The 15,771-nt window shown below is 47.0% G+C and overlaps 1 protein-coding gene across 1 annotated transcript; it reads right to left on the bottom strand.

Moving 5' to 3' along the window:
* Positions 1-3,145: 3,145 nt before the first annotated feature.
* On the bottom strand, positions 3,146-8,144 carry AURKC (aurora kinase C). Its single transcript, XM_004061534.4, has 7 exons — positions 7,385-8,144; positions 6,904-6,949; positions 6,467-6,658; positions 6,009-6,147; positions 5,081-5,229; positions 3,636-3,810; positions 3,146-3,447 (listed from the first exon to the last, which is right to left on the bottom strand). Exons 1-7 carry the CDS (start codon positions 7,440-7,442, stop codon positions 3,277-3,279), a joined length of 930 nt encoding a protein of 309 aa, XP_004061582.1. The 5' UTR covers positions 7,443-8,144; the 3' UTR covers positions 3,146-3,276.
* Positions 8,145-15,771: the final 7,627 nt, after the last annotated feature.

The raw sequence follows: 15,771 nt of genomic DNA, 5'->3' as shown, positions 1-15,771 counted from the left end.
GACAAGACCATGAAAAAAAATGAGCATAGATGGAGAAAGGAATGGAAAGAGGTGAACATTGTTAAACAAAAATTACAGGAGGCCATTGTTTTGGAGCTCCTACAGCAGGCCTCACTGACCACATCAAAATGGTATCTCTCATACTAAATGTCATCTAATCAAACTGAAGTTTTAAGGAAGCAGACAGATCCCAGTTTTTCCTAAAAGCAGATTTCAGTCTACCTGAATTAGTGAAATTAGGAAGTCCCCTATGCTTTAACCCTTAGAAAAAGTAATCTGTTAACCAATCAGCTTTTTTTTCTATTGTTCTATTTTATTGTTCCCACCTTACAAAACCCACTGTTCTGCCATTGCCCAGTGGGAACTCTAATTTCTATTGTGTAGAACAGAGATTGCCTCAATTCATGAATCACAAGCAAAAGTCAATTCGATCTAAAACTAAATTTGTTGTAAATTTGGCCTTTTGACAACCCTGAACTAACTGGTTGCAAACAAGAAAGCAACAAAGTCATGTTAGGGTCATAACAATCTTTTAAGAATTATACAGGCCGAGTGCAGTGCCTCACGGCTGTAATCCCAACATTTTGGGAGGTAAAGGCAGGTGGATCACCTGAGGTCAGGTGTTTGAGACCAGCCTGGCCAACATGGTGAAACCCCGTCTCTACTAAAAACACAAAAATTAGCTGGCATGGTGGGGGGTGCCCGTAATCCCAGCTACTTGGGAGGCTGAGGCAGGAGACTCGCTTGAATCTGGGAGGCGGAGACGGCAGTGAGCCGAGATCGGGCCAGACAGCAAGATCCCGTCTCAAAAAAAAAAAAAAAAAACCATATTATACAAAACCTTAGTAGTCTCCGTTGGTGACTGTTTTTTTTTTCTTCTCATGACTATGAAGGTTAGAGAATAAAATCCAGCTTTCAATGATTTGACAATACATATGGTTATGAAAATGGAAACAGGGTGTGCAGAAAATGCCCTCCAGAGATTTGAAAGTGGAGAAAGTATCATGACAGGATGTTAACTGGGTGGAAATGTAGATGGAATCAATTTCCTGGAAGGTATTATTTGTAAAATGAGATTATTGAGAAATGTTGCTTAATTAGCGTGCAAGCTGTTAACACTGTTACTAATCATTGACAATACTATTTTGCCCAATTTAGAAGAGAGTAATAATTCTCCTTTCCATATGTGTATGACCCTTAGGGTTAAATTAGTTTTCGCTTTGGATGCAGAACAGATATTAAAGTTAGTATATTTATATTCCATCATGGAATGTCTGGAATCAGTGCAGCTGAAGAAAGCTATGTAGATATTGGTGACAATTTTTTTTTTTTTTTTGGAGACAGAGTCTCACTTTGTTGCCCAGGCTGGAGTACAGTGGCGCAATGTCGGCTCCCTGCAACCTCCACCTCCCAGGTTCAAGTGATTCTCGTGTCTCAGCCTCGCGAGTAGCTGGGATTATAGCCACCATGGCCAGCTAATTTTTGTATTTTTCAGTCAAGACGGGTTTTTACCATGTTGGTCAGGCTGGTCTCGAACTCCTGACCTCAAATGTTTATCTGCCTGCCTCAGCCTCCCAAATTGCTGGGATTGCAGGTGTGAGCCACTACGCCCGGCCTGGGGACACTTTTAAATCCCTCATGTAAAGCATGACAGAGTTTTCATTATTTAAACATATATCATCTGGTGATCAGTGCTGAGGCCCTAGTGATTTTTCTATCCTTACCTGCCAAAAATGTGCCCAGTGATGTGTTTATCCAGCTCCTAAAATGTGTAAGAGTTTATATGTGTGAACCAGTTAATTTATTAGGAATTGCCAAGTGTTTAAAATGTTAATTCAGGAAAACTGATAGGATGAAGCAAAGCATATAGGGGTAAGCACTGTGTTTCCTCATGCAGGTAAAAGAAAGAAAAAACAAAAAAGAGAGGTAAATACTGAAAGTGTAGGGTAAAAACCATGGACCAATGTCTTGGAGTATTTAACTTATAGATCTGCAATAGTGGGAGCTGTTCATCTGAGTGAAGTGGCTGAATTATTTATGCTTACGTAGTGGGTCTGGTCATAGCAGAAATCATGCCTGCAACTGCTGGATATTTCACAATGAGGAGACTTTGTAGAATATAATGATAGGAGTAACATTAACAAGGCAAACTCTATATAAAGTGCTTAACAACTAAAGTTAGGAGAAATACTGGTGTAACTGACTGCATTGATCAAAAAACATTTGAGCTTACAGCTGAGGAGTCTAGATGCTTACTGTGGTAGTCAGTTTATAATGGGTGCAGGGAGCAGCTGCCACATGAAGCTGTCACAGAAGGTTACAGAAGGCTGGAAGGCCACTCCCCAAATTGCAGCATGCAGTAATTTCAAAAGAGGTGATGTTACATTTATTATGAGGAATGACTTATTCTAATGTCATCAGAGTGCGACACAACACAGAGGTGCTACTGTATTCATTTGAGAATTGGGTTGCACTGACGTGCAGTGAAACATTTTATTTCTGAGACAGCAGCATATTGATGTCCATAAAAAGAGAGTGGACCTTTGGGTTGATGACAGTCCTGTTTTACAAATGGCATACTCCTGAAAACATGGAGAATAGTAAGTTGGATCAAGGAGCCACTGTGATAGGTGGCAGGTTATGTCCCCTCAGGGAATTTATCTGCAGAAAGTAGACAAGAGTTTTCTTTCTTTTCTTTTGAGACGGTGTCTCACTCTGTCTCCCATGCTGGACTCCAACGGCACGATCTCAGCTCACTGTAGCCTCTGCCTCCCAGGTTCAAGCAATTCTCATGTCTCAGCCTCACAAGTAGGTGGGATTATAGGTGCCCGCCACAACGCCCAGCTAATTTTTGTATTTTTAGAAGAGACAGGGTTTTACCATGTTGGCCAGGCTGGCCTCGAACTCCTGAACTCAAGCGTTGCGCCTGCCTTGGCCTTCCAAAGTGCTGGAATTACAGGCGTGAGCCACCGTGCCTGACCTGAAAGTAGGCAAGAGTTTTCAAGAAGAATGAAGTCACCATCTCCTGAGGTGGAAGGTGGGGGTAGCAGGGAGAACAACCTTGGGCAGCTCTCATGGGAAAGAGTTCCCACAAGCAATAAAGATTCTACCCAGTCACATAATAACTCACACAACTATGAAGAGCTGGTATGAAATAATTCAGCTTTTATTAATTAGCATCTTACATCTTAAAAGAGAAAAAAATAAAGACAAATGAGGTGGCAGAGCCAGGAGAGCTCCCTGAACACACACAAAGGGAACAGAGGCAGACAGGGCTCAGGAAGCCATCTGAGCACAGGGAGGTAGCACCCTTCGGGAGTGGGCCTGAACCCAGGGGTGCTTCAGGATCTGGGCCAGGGGCAGTCTCTCCAAGGGCTGGTATCTGAGAAGCCTGGAAATCAAGTCCCGGGCCCCCAGAGGCATTGATAGTGGAAACCTCACATCTACCTGATAAGGCCAGGAAAGAAGAAAGAGAAGTCTGGTTAATTTCTTTGGTCAATGTCCTCCCTCTTCTTTGAGCCTTGTTAAGGCGCTGTTCTGGACCACAGAAGACAACCCTGTGTGTGTGTGTGCCCACAGCCCAGCAGCCATCACTGACCAGCTCCCCCATGAATGCCCAAAGGTGACTGTCCCACCTTGAGGATGCGTCTGTAAGTCTCACTGTGGGAGGTGCTCTCAAAGGGTGGATATCCCACCAGCAGCTCATAGCAGAGCACTCCAATGCACCACAAGTCCACCTTTTCATCATATGTTCTCCCCTCAATCATTTCTGGGGGCAAGTAGTCCAGTGTCCCACACATTGTCTTCCTCCTAGAGGAAGGCAGAAAAGGGAATAAGTACTAAGCAGAGGCCCAGGATGAGGGAAATTCTCCTTCCCCAGCTTTCATTGAGATGTGGAGACCCTAGGACACCCTGGAAAGTCCCTCCCAAGCACAGGAGTTTGGAGAGACAAATTTTTAATATGGATCAAGGTTCGGAGAAGTACTGGGACCTACTATTAATAAATCCATATTTTGGAATTATTCATACAGTGATTTAGCTCATGCTCCAGAATGTTTTCACAAGAATATTCTCAGCGTTAAGAAAGATCTAGAACAAACTGATGGTGTATCAGTGAGAGCCAAGTAAATAAATTATGGTAAGAAAATTTCTGTATGAAAATTATTCATACAGAAAAATGCACTCCTTTGGAATTGTGGAGCAATGACTTTATTTACATGCAAACTTACTGGTATAGTTATATATTAACAAAGATCAGAAAATAAAAGGTTTGATTGGACCACATTATTTAAATCTACGAATACATATCAAGTATAGGTGTTTGAAAATGGCAGCATTGGCCAGGCATCGTGGCTCATGCCTATAATCCCAGCACTTTGGGAGGCCGAGGCAGGCAGATTACCTGAGGTCAGGAGTTGGAGACCAGCCTGACCAACATGGTGAAACCCGTCTTTACTAAAAATACAAAATCAGCCGGGTATGATGGCCCATGCCTGTAATCCCAGCTACTTGGGAGGCTGAGGCAGGAGAATCGCTTGAACCTGGGAGGGGGAGGTTGCAGTGAGCCAAGATCACACCATTGCAATCTAGCCTGGGCAACAAGAGCAAAACTCTGTCTCAAAAAAAAAAAAAAGAAAAGAAAAAGGCAGTAGTTCAGCCAGGCATGGTGGCTGACGCCTGTAATCCCAGCACTTTGGGAGGCCAAGGTGGGCGGATCACCTGAGGTCAGGAGTTCGAGACTAGCCTGGCCAACATAGCAAAACCCTGTCTCTACTAAGAATACAAAAATTAGCCGGGTGTGGTGGCACATGCCTGTTATCCCAGCTACTTGGGAGACTGAGGCAGTAGAACCGCTTTAACATGGGAGGCTGAGATTGTGCCCCTGCACTCCAGCCTGGGTGAAAGAGTTAGACTCTGTCTCAAAAAAAAAAAAAAAAAAAAAAAGAAAAGAAAAAGGCAGTATTCCAATAGAAACCCCAAGTTCGTATCTAGGTTTTACACATGGACACATGAAATACATTAAACTGGGTCATTCCTAACTGGTACTCAGAACTCACCCTACCACCACCACCTGACCTACCTCAGGGAGGGGGTGTGCACAGACCAGCCAAAATCTGCAATCTTCACCTCACCCCTGAACCCCAGCAGCAGGTTCTCTGGCTTAATATCTCTGTGAATCACTTTCTTGTCATGGCAGTAGGTCAGGGCATCTGCCAACTCCTCTATTATCTGTGGGTGCAAAGAAAAGTCACCCTGGAAGTGAAGCCTGCCACAATTTCCGTCTGAGGTGGAACACTTACCATGAATTGTATGATTACAGTGGAATCTTTTTGGTCCAGTAACTCCATTTCCTCCTTTTAAATTGCACCAGTTACTGGTGTGTGGGGTGTGGTTTTCCTCTCCTTTTTATGTGGTCTTATAGGATGGATGGTAACATGGACACAGATCCTCCCTGTTGTCCTGGCACAGCAAGTAGCCAGACACAGAACCTACATTGAGCCACTCAGATGATCTCTCACAGGACTTGAGGCCCGAGGAAGTGAAACAGAAACAGGAGGAAAGATGGAAGACCACTCATCCTGACACAGCAAGCTGATTGGACCATTGCTCCTGGGAAAATCATTGCCATGGTTCCCTTTCCGGAACCCTCTAGAAATCTCTTTGTACCTATCTCTAAGCCAGTTCTAGCTATTTATTCAGTGAACTCCTTCAGAGCCTTTCTATATGTTTCTTTACATAAGGCAGTGGAGTTAGATTCTGTTGCTTATAACCAAAGAATCCAAACCTATACACAGTACTTATTAATATTCTGGAGATACAATGAGGTTAATTAGGGTATACAAGGATAAAGCTGTAGAACATACATGTCATTATATTAAATTTACACAATAACATTCAGAAGTAAACTTTTCAAAAGGCAATCCGGACCCTCCTGACAGCCACAAACAGAGCTCCCACCAGCCCACAGTAAACTCAGAGACCCCAGAGCCTCCAGACCCCCACCTCACCGTGGCTGTGCGCTGTTCATCTAATTTCTCGCTTTTTTGCAGCTCCTTGTAGAGCTCACCCCTTGGAGCATATTCCAGAATCAGGTACACCCGGCGTGCATCATGGAAATAGTTATACAGGCGCAGGATATTGGGGTGTCTGAAGGATTAATGTTGGAAGAGTCAGATTTCTCCCTGAGGCCTATCATACGATGCCACCGTCACTGCCTGGTCACACAAGTGGCAAATTATGCTGGGACCAGAATAACAACAGCCCTATCTGGGAGCAAGTGAGGGGAGAACAGAGAACAGGAACCAGGATTCGAGTGTCTGACCCAGGGTAGGAGGTAGTGTAAATGGAATGAACTGCAGAGAAAAGTCTTCAAGGTACAAGTGCAGGGTTTACTTGGGGTTAGTATTTGGGGAAAATGCTGGGCTCAGACGTCAAAGATGAAAGAGGAAGCAGAGACTGTCCTTACTGTAGATGCGCCTGGATCTCAATTTCCCGGCGCAGCTGGTGCTCCAGTCCTTCCTTCTCTATCTGCGACTTGAAGAGAACCTTCAGGGCCACAATGAAATGGCTTTCCTTGAGCCGAGCCAGGTACACATTCCCAAATTTCCCCTTGCCCAGGGGACGCCCGATTTCAAAGTCATCGATTGTGAGGCGCCGCCTGACAGGAGAGGAAGAAAAAAGCCTCAGCTTGGGAGGTAGGGTAGGTGGAGGGAAAGTCAGGGATGTCAATGCTCCCCTTCCTCTTTCATTGTATCCTTCCTCTGCCGCTTTCCCTTCTCACAGAGACCCAGCCCTATCAGTAGTTCTCGTTCCCAGGAGCCAGCACCCCACACACCCAGTCTGTTCTTCATCCCCACGTCCCACCTTCCTTCCTTTTCCAGATACCAAACCCAAGGGACTCACATGGCTGGGCTGCTGGGCTGCTGGGCTGTTTGGTTTGCTGTAGCCACTGAAAGAGAGGAGGAGGAGGGAGATAGGAAGCGAGAGGGGAGGGAAGGAGAAGGGGAGAGAAAGAGAGGGGAGGAGAACAGTAGAGAAGGGAATAGGGAGCGAGAGGTGAGGGGAAGAAGGGGAGGAGAGAAAGAGAGGGAAGGGGAAGGCAGGGAGAGGAGGAGGAAGAGGTAAGGGGAACAAGAAAGAGTAAGGTAAGGTAGGGAGGGGAGGAGGAGGTGAAGAAGAGGCAGAGAGAAAGGAAGGGGAGGGGAGAGTAGGAGAGGGAGAGGTGAAAGAAATAATTGGAGGGAAGGGAGGGAGTGGGGAGAAAAGAAGAGGGTTGGGGAGGAGGAGAGGGAGGAGAGATGTCAACAGATGTGTCTTCTGCGCACCCGACCCCTGACCCAGTCCCCAGCCTTCCCCGCGTCCTTTCTCTGGAGCTGGCTCTTACACTCTTCGCCTGCAGGTTGAGCTTTGCCCAGCTGCACCACAGCTCTGGGGGAGCTCATGGGGAGAAGAGGTGAGGGCACGGATGCCTTCCTGAACCCTCTGGATGGCTGTTCCCGTTCACAGGGTCCTGAAAGGGGTTGGGGGTCACTTTCCGGCCGGGGCGCTTCCAATCCTGCTCGTCCTGCAGCCTCACTGATGTCTCAGCACTACACAGGCTTCGGGATCCGTGGCGTCGTGAGCAGCCGTGGCTGCGCGGCCTTCTTTTATACCCGGCACCAACCGCTCAGAGAGGTACTTCCTGGCTGGCTCCTATTGGCTGAAATTCCTGACGCCATCGGAAGTGCGCCCAATAGAAAGGACAGAAACGGGAGCCTCAGTCCAGGGTTCCCGGGTTGGGGCGGAACTGGAGTGCTGCGGTCCAGGCTGGGCACTGAAAGCGAGGGCCAGGGGTGAGGCCCGAGAAGGAAGGAGACAGAGGGTGCGGAGAGGTGGTGATGGCCGTTGTGGGAATGAACAACGCATACACCCACGGGGTGTGCATGCGTCAACTAGGAGAGAGCCGCGATGCACGTGGGAATGAACAGACACCCACTCCTGACGTGCTGGAGCCTCGTGCAGCCCGTGACCCTAAACCACTTTGCGCCTTGTGCAGCTGGCGACCCCAAAACCACCTTGCTTCAAGGTCACGTCCGATTCAGGCCACTCTCCAGGGTCACCGCGATGGGGCTCCCTGAAGCCTGCGGCTGTGCCTGCTCACAGCCAGGACGCCACCAGTCCAGCTCACTTACCCCTCTCCTCCCACTCGCCAAATATTTGTTGGACCCTGTAATCAGTTTGTGGTTTTGGCCTCAGATCGTAAAATCAGCCCCCACGTATTTGTTTAGCAAACACATAAGTTTCAAAAACATTAAAAATTGAATTCTTTTAGACAGGGAACATATCTTGCAGAAATATAATTGAAGGCCTGGCGTTATGGCTCATGCCTGTAATCCCAGCACTTTGGGAGGCCGAGGCAGGCGGATCACTTGAGGTAAGCAGTTCGAGACCAGCCTGGCCAACAGGGCGAACCCCCGTTTCTACTACAAAAATTAGCCGGGTGTGGTGGCGCATGCCTGTAATCCCACCTACTCAAGAGGCTGAGGCAAGAGAATCGCTTGAACCCTGGAGGCGGAGGTTGCAGTGAGCCAAGATCATGCCACTGCACTCCAGCCAGGGCGACAGAAGGAGAACGAGACTCTGTCTCAAAAAAAAAAAAAAAACAAAAACAAAAACAAAAAAACCCCAAAACAAAAAAGCTCGTCTCAAAATATTTGGGGAGACCTATCTGAGTAATAAAACTCTGGTCTCTCATTTAGCTGGATTGATGTGAATTAAACCCTTTATTGCAATTATCCTGTCTTGATAAGTCGACTCTATCTGGGGAGCAGGGAAAATAATGAACCCATTAGGTGGTTACAATAGGTGGATCAGGGTAATGGCGCTTAGCTCAGGCCAACCATTCCTTTCTCAGAGGCTTTCCCAAACCTGTCTGTTTGTTTACTGAGACGGAGTCTTGCTCTGTCACCCAGGCTGGAGTGCAGTGGCTCGAACTCAGCTCATGCAACCTCCACCTCCTAGGTTCAAACATTTCTCCTGCCTCAGCCTCCTGAGTAGCTGGGATTACAGGCACCTGCCACCATGCCCGGCTAATTTTTGTATTTTTAGTAGAGACAGGGTTTCACCATGTTGGCCAGGCTGGTCTCGAACTCCTGACCTCAGGTGATCCGCTCGCCTCGGCTTCCCAAAATACTGGGATCACAGGTGTGAGCCACTGCGCCCAGCTCCAAACTGTCAATTTAAAACAGCCCCCACTACAACGTCATCCTGTTCTGTTTTTCCTTAGGTCACTCATAACCATGTGAAAGTGCTGTTTTATATATGTGTATATTGTTAATTTAATGAGTATCGATTGAGTGCCTATCTTGCAACAGGCACTGCTCTAAAAAATCGGATATGTACATAGCAAAATAAGTATGCATTCCTGTACTTGAGGAATTTTTTTTTTTTTTGAGATGCAGTTTCACTCTGTCGCCCAGGCTGGAGTGCAGTGGTGCGATCTCGGCTCACTGCAACCTCTGCCTCCCAGGTTCAACCAATTCTCCTGCCTCAGACTCCCAAGTAGCTGGGACTACAGGTGCACACCACCACGCCCAGCTAATTTTGGTATTTTTAGTAGAGACAGGGTTTCACCATTTTGGCCAGGCTGGTCTCGAACTCCTGACCACAGATGATCTACCCACCTCAGTCTCCCAAATTGCTGGGATTACAGGCGTGAGCCACTGTCCCTGGCCCTCGGGGACCTTTTAATTCCAACAATCAGTAACTCAAAAAGAACAACCACAACCACAAAAGTAAACAATATAGAAGGTTAGAGGGAGGTAGAGTAGTTGGGAAACGTCTAAAAGACAGTTATATCTGAGCATGGACTTGGAGGAATGGAGCATCTGAGGTAACGGGGTCTCACAGAGAGAGCACCTAAGACAAGGGAATGAAAGCAGGAGGATCCTGTCGTGTTTGGGGAAGTGCAACAAGGTTAGTATGGCTGCAGCTGAAGATGAACTGAATCACAGAGATAGATGGACGTGAATTCTGTAGTGTCCTGGAGGCCACAGTAAGGAGGTCATATTTTTATTTTTAGTTTTGAGACAAAGTCTCACTCTTCCACCCAGGCTGGAGTGCAGTGACACCATCATGGCCCCCTACAGCCTCGAACTCCCAGGCTTAAGCAATTCTTCCACCTAAGCCTGCCAAGTAGCTGGGACCACAGGTGCCTGCCACCACATCCAGCCAATTTTTAAAAATTTATTCTTTGTAAAGATGGGGTCTCACTATATTTCCCAGGCTGGTCTTGAACTCTTGGGCTCAAGCAGTCCTGCCTCAGCCTCCCAAAGTGCTGGGATTACAGGCGCGAGCCACTGCGCCTGGCCCAAGGATGTTGTAATAGGCTCCCTGTGTATTCTAGAATATACCTGGGATTGTATTTAATCAGGCAGGGTGTGACACTCAGATACAGAAGTGATTGTCATGGAGGAAGTTTATAGTAAGAGATCCCTAGAAACAGGAGGCAGAGCACACCACGCGGGTGGAAGCACCAGAGCAGGTTAGAAAGCAGCAGCAGAGGAGAAAGCAAGGCCCAGAGCCTGCGTTGTGTTTTCCACCAGAAAGGCAAGGCAAGGCAGGGCAGGGGCAGCATAAACAGAATAGGATTTGCTACTGTGAATAATGTTGGCAGGTTTTAGGACACAGGCACTGTCCGCAGCTATCTGATATCTGACCCTAGAATGAATTAGGGCCAACTTCAGGAAGACAACCTCTTGGGGTATCTTGCCTGGTAAGATTTTTATGTCGAAAACCATAAGTAGGTCCTGCTGCACGTTTGACCAGATAATTTATGCTAACAATATGATTCATGGTGGACGCTGGGTTTTGCATGCATGAGGCCCTGGGCCATGCTATATGTTTGTTTTCTGCAAGGGTTGTAGATTGGATATTTATGGTTATTCATGTGGGTTCTGCATTCCTACCTGAATGACCCTTAACGAAAACTCTAGACATCAAGTCTTGGGGGAGCTTCCCTGGCTGGCAATACTGTGAATGTGTTGCACACAACTTTGCTGGGAGAATTCAGTGTGCCCTTGTGCAAATGCACTGGGAGGGAACACCTGCTTAGTTTGTGCCTGTGCTGGACACAGTGGCTTCCACCCGTAATCCCAGCACTTTGGGAGGCCAAGGCGGGTGGATCACTTGAAGTCAGGAGTTCCAGACTGGCCTGGCCAACATGGTGAAACCCCATCTCTGCTAAAAACACAAAAATCAGCCAGTGTGGTGGCACATGCCTGTAATCCCAGCTACTTGGGAGGCTGAGGCAGAGGATCACCTGAACCTGGGAGGCAGAGGTTGCAGTGAGCTGAGATTGTGCCATTGCACTTCAGCCTGGGCGACACAGCAAGACTCTATCTCAAAAAAAAAAAAAAGAAAGAAAAAAGAAAAAAAATTGTGCCTGGTTTCTCACAGATTTCCTCCTATGTGCCTTTTACCTTTGGTGATCTTGGTCTCTATCCTTTTGTGGTAATAAACTGTAACCATGAGTACAACAGCTTTTCTGAGTTGTGTGTGACTTTCTTTTCTGAATTTTGACTTTCAGGCAAATCATCGAGCCTGAGGAGGTACTGGGGAGAGAATGTCACATAACCTAAAATGTCAAAAATGATTAAGGCTCATTCACCTAACAAATATCTGAATACATACTATTGACTACAAACTATGCACATGGAACATTAGGAGAAAATCTAGAGCAAGGTCTGTGCTTTTTCGAAGCTGGAAATTGAGTTCAGGAGACAGTCATTATTCAATAACCAAACAAATCAATAGATAATCATGAAAGAATGGGTATGAGCTAGCTGGGTGCTCTAGTGGGCTTCTGTGAAGGTGTGCTCTCTGGGACAAAATGAAGGATACACATTTGCTAACTGGGCAAAGCAGGTGGTGGAAGCTCCATCTCGAGTGGGAAAAGGAAAGGGAAGCATGGAGTGAAAGGAGAGCAGTAAGACTTGTATGAGATGAGGGTTGGGGAAATACGTTTTAGGGTGTGTTCAGTAAAGTAGGTAGCTGAACCCAAGAGTGCAGATGAGGCCTGGGGAGAGACCAGTAACAGAAAAAAGAGGCCTGGGACAAAGCCTTAGAAATTTCAACACCGGTCAGGCGCGGTGGCTCATGCCTGTAAGCCCAGCCCCTTAGGAGGCCGAGGCAGGCGGATTACCTGAGGTCAGGAGTTAAAGACCAGCCTGGCCAACATGGTGAAACCCCATCTCTACAAAAATACAAAAATTAGCCGGGCATAATGGCAGATGCCTGTAATGCCAGCTACTCAGGGGGCAGAGGCGGGAGAATCACTTGAACCTGGGAGGCGGAGGATGCAGTGAGCCGAGATCATGCCATTGCACTTCAGCCCGGAGACAGAGCAAGACTCTGTCTCAAAGAGAAAAAAAAAAAGAAAAGAAATTTCAACACCAAATGGCTGGATACACGTGGATGCACCAACATGAAAGGGGAAAAGGAGTGAGAGGGTGCAGGGGAGAAAACCAGAAGCATAACCTTACAGAATCCAAGAGTACATCTGGAGAAAGGAGTGGACAATAGTTTCAAGTCCTGTCCATAGCCCAGAAAAGACAAGGACTTAGGATTCATAAACAGGGAGCCACTGCTGACCTTCACCAGAGTGGTAAAAAGCGTGGTGCTGTAGCCGGGGAGTTTACAAGGAGAGGGGAGGTGCGGGACGTGGAGAGAAATAACACAAGGAAGAGGTAATGGGAGCATGACACGAGCCCCAAGAGGCTCCTCCATTAGAGGAAGAGAGTGAGGAAAAGACAAAGAACTCAAAGCTGGAGAAGCCCATACAGACATAGGGACATATGGAAGATCAGACTGGTGATGTCTGATACTCAAGAAGTGTGAGGATAATTCAGAAAGGGTTTGAAAATGACAAAAGAACATGCAGATGAAGACCAGGCATGGTGGCTCATGCCTGTAACCCCAGCACTTTGGGGGCCAGGGGAGGAGGACTGCTTGAGCCCAGGAGTTTGAAACCAGCCTGGGCAACACAGGGAGACCCCCATCTCTACAAAAAATTTAAAAATGTGCACCTGTAGTCTCAGATACTTGGGAGGCTGAGCCTGCAGTGAGCCATGATCAGAAGACCCTATTTTTTTTTGTTTTTTGTTTTTTGAGACGGAGTTTCACTCTTGTTGCCCAGGCTGGAGTGCAATGGCGCAATCTTGGTTCACCGCAGCCTCTACCTCCCAGGTTCAAGCATTTCTTCTGCCTCAGCCTCCCGAGTAGCTGGGATTACAGGCATGCACCACCACACTCAGCTAATTTTTTGTATTTTTAGTAGAGACGGGGTTTCTCCATGTTGGCAAGGCTGGTCTCAAACTCCTAATCTCAAGTGATCCACCCGCCTCGACCTCCCAAAGTGCTGGGATTACAGGTGTGAGCCACCACGCCCAGCCTAAGACCCTATGTCAAACACACACACACACACAGCAAAAGAACATGCAGATGGAAAATAGGCTTGTAGGTGGCTGAAATGACATGCATGCCAAAAGTCAAGAAACTGAGATGAAAAAAGATTACTGTCACTGCTGAAGCCTAATTTCAAAGATCAAGAGACACACTTTGAACATATGTGAGTTCTTATACCTGAGAGCCAGGACATGGAACTAGGAAGAACAAGAGTACAGAGATGTTGAAAGACCACACAGCTACAAACGGCTAAAGGCTTAAGAAAGGAGGGAGGATGCCCATGAAAGAGAGGACAATCAAGAAAACACCATGTGGTCGGGCCGGGAGATGGCATTCTTCCTTCAAACTTGGAAACATTAAGAAGTGGCCCGGGGAGAATGATATCGGAAGGCGTTGTGTATTTGGGGCCCTCAATTAGTTGTGCTTGAGCTTTCTTGAGTGTCGGGCTATGAGAAGGGCATCAGGAGCTACCTTCCTAAAAACCCCAACCCCTCAGATCGTTGAGATTTTGCTAACACAATGGTCCCTCAAACGCCTGGGTCCTACCAATGCATCTGGAGAGCCCCTCTTTGGCATTGACCCCCTCCTCCATCCATGGCTGTCCACTGAGTTCCAACCTAAGTATCACATTTGGCTTGGTGCACTGACACAGTTCTTTGGAAATGACATGGAAATGGCTGATTTGCTTTGCTAAATTCTTGAAATTCATGAGTGCTTTCAGGTAGGTTTTTTAAAATGTAGATTTTGTCATTTAGCGTTGACGATGCCAACAGATCAGGAGACTGCCACTGATGAGTGTGTAACTCATAGTTCCCACGAAGAGGGGGTATATGAAACCACACAGGGCTAAACAGGGAAGACTCACGGTTGGTTAGGAGACAGGAGGAAGGGGAAAGTGTGGGTAAAGCCTGTGCTATCATTTCTTCATTTTATTTTTAAAGAGCCAGGGTCTTGCTCTGTTGTCCAGGCTGAAGTGCAGTGGCTCAGTCACAGCTTACTGCAGCCTCAAACTCCCAGGCTCAAGTAACACTCCTATCTTAGCCTCCAAGTAGCTGCAACTAGAGGTGTGCACTATTGTGCCCCGTGAATTTTTTTTTTTTTTTTTTGTAGAGATGGCGTCTGGCTATGTTGCTCAAGCTGGTCTCAAACTCCTGGCCTCAAGTCAGCCTCCTGCCTTGGGCACCCAGTGTTGGATTACAGGTGTGAGCTACCACACCCGGGCTGTATTGCCATTTTCCAGTGTAGAAATGGGTAAGGCAGAATAAACAAGTTATGAATTGGCTAGTTTGAATAATTTCAGGGAGCTCCAGAGTATATAGACTGCTTTTAGCTAGTAACTAGTACTGGGGTACTAGTTCCCAGCTAAAAGTAACTGAGTAAGAAAGGGGATAGTAGCTCCACATGTGAGAACTTGCCAAAGACAGTTGAGGGGTAGGGCTGTGGAATGGCTGGTTTGCATGTGACAGGCAGGCTAGCGGAGGAGACTTTTGCTACCTCTAAGAGGAGCAGTGTCTCCAGGATCAGCAAGGTCCCATTTGTCAAAACATCAGAATAAAAACACATGCTGAGCCAGGCAAGGTAGCTCATGCCTGTAATCCCAGCACTTTGGGAGGCTGAGGCAGGAGGACCACTTGATCTCAGGAGTTCGAAACCAGACTGGGTTTCGAACACAGGTATCTCATCTCTAGATTAAAAAAAAAAAAAAAAAAAAAAGAATCAGCTGGGCATGGTGGCAAGCACCTGTAATCCCAGCTACTCAGGAAGTTGAGGCGGGAGGATCACCTGAGCCCGAGAGATTGAGGCTGCAGTGAGCTATGAATGTGCCACTGCACTCCAGCCTGGGTGACAGAATTTCATTAAAGTCACCTGGCCAGTCAACACAAGGCCCATGGCTCGTAACATTTACTCAAGAGGGTATTTCTCCTCCGCTATCTTGCCTGTCACATGCAAACCAGCCATTCCACAGCCCTACCCCTGAACTGTCTTTGGCAAGTTCTCACACGTGGAGCTACTACTATCCCCCTTCTTACTCAGTTACTTTTAGCTGGGAACTAGTACCCCAGTACTAGCTACTAGCTAAAAGCAGTCTATATACTCTGGAGCTCCCTGAAATTATTCAAACTAGCCAATTCATACCTTGTTTATTCTGCCTTACCCATTTCTTCACTCGAAAGTGGCAATACAGCCTGGGTGTGGTGGCTCACACCTGTAATCCAACACTGGGCGCCCAAGGCAGTGTTTCTTCTCCTTGGAGCAGTTCAGTTGAGACCACACAATTTTAAGATGTGTAACATGGCTGTGGCAAAGATTAAAAATCTTTGACCCTCA

Source organism: Gorilla gorilla, chromosome 20 (assembly GCF_029281585.2).
Source record: "Gorilla gorilla gorilla isolate KB3781 chromosome 20, NHGRI_mGorGor1-v2.1_pri, whole genome shotgun sequence".
In the NCBI taxonomy this organism is placed as follows: domain Eukaryota; kingdom Metazoa; phylum Chordata; class Mammalia; order Primates; family Hominidae; genus Gorilla; species Gorilla gorilla.
This window is presented reverse-complemented; position numbering and strand designations above follow the sequence as displayed.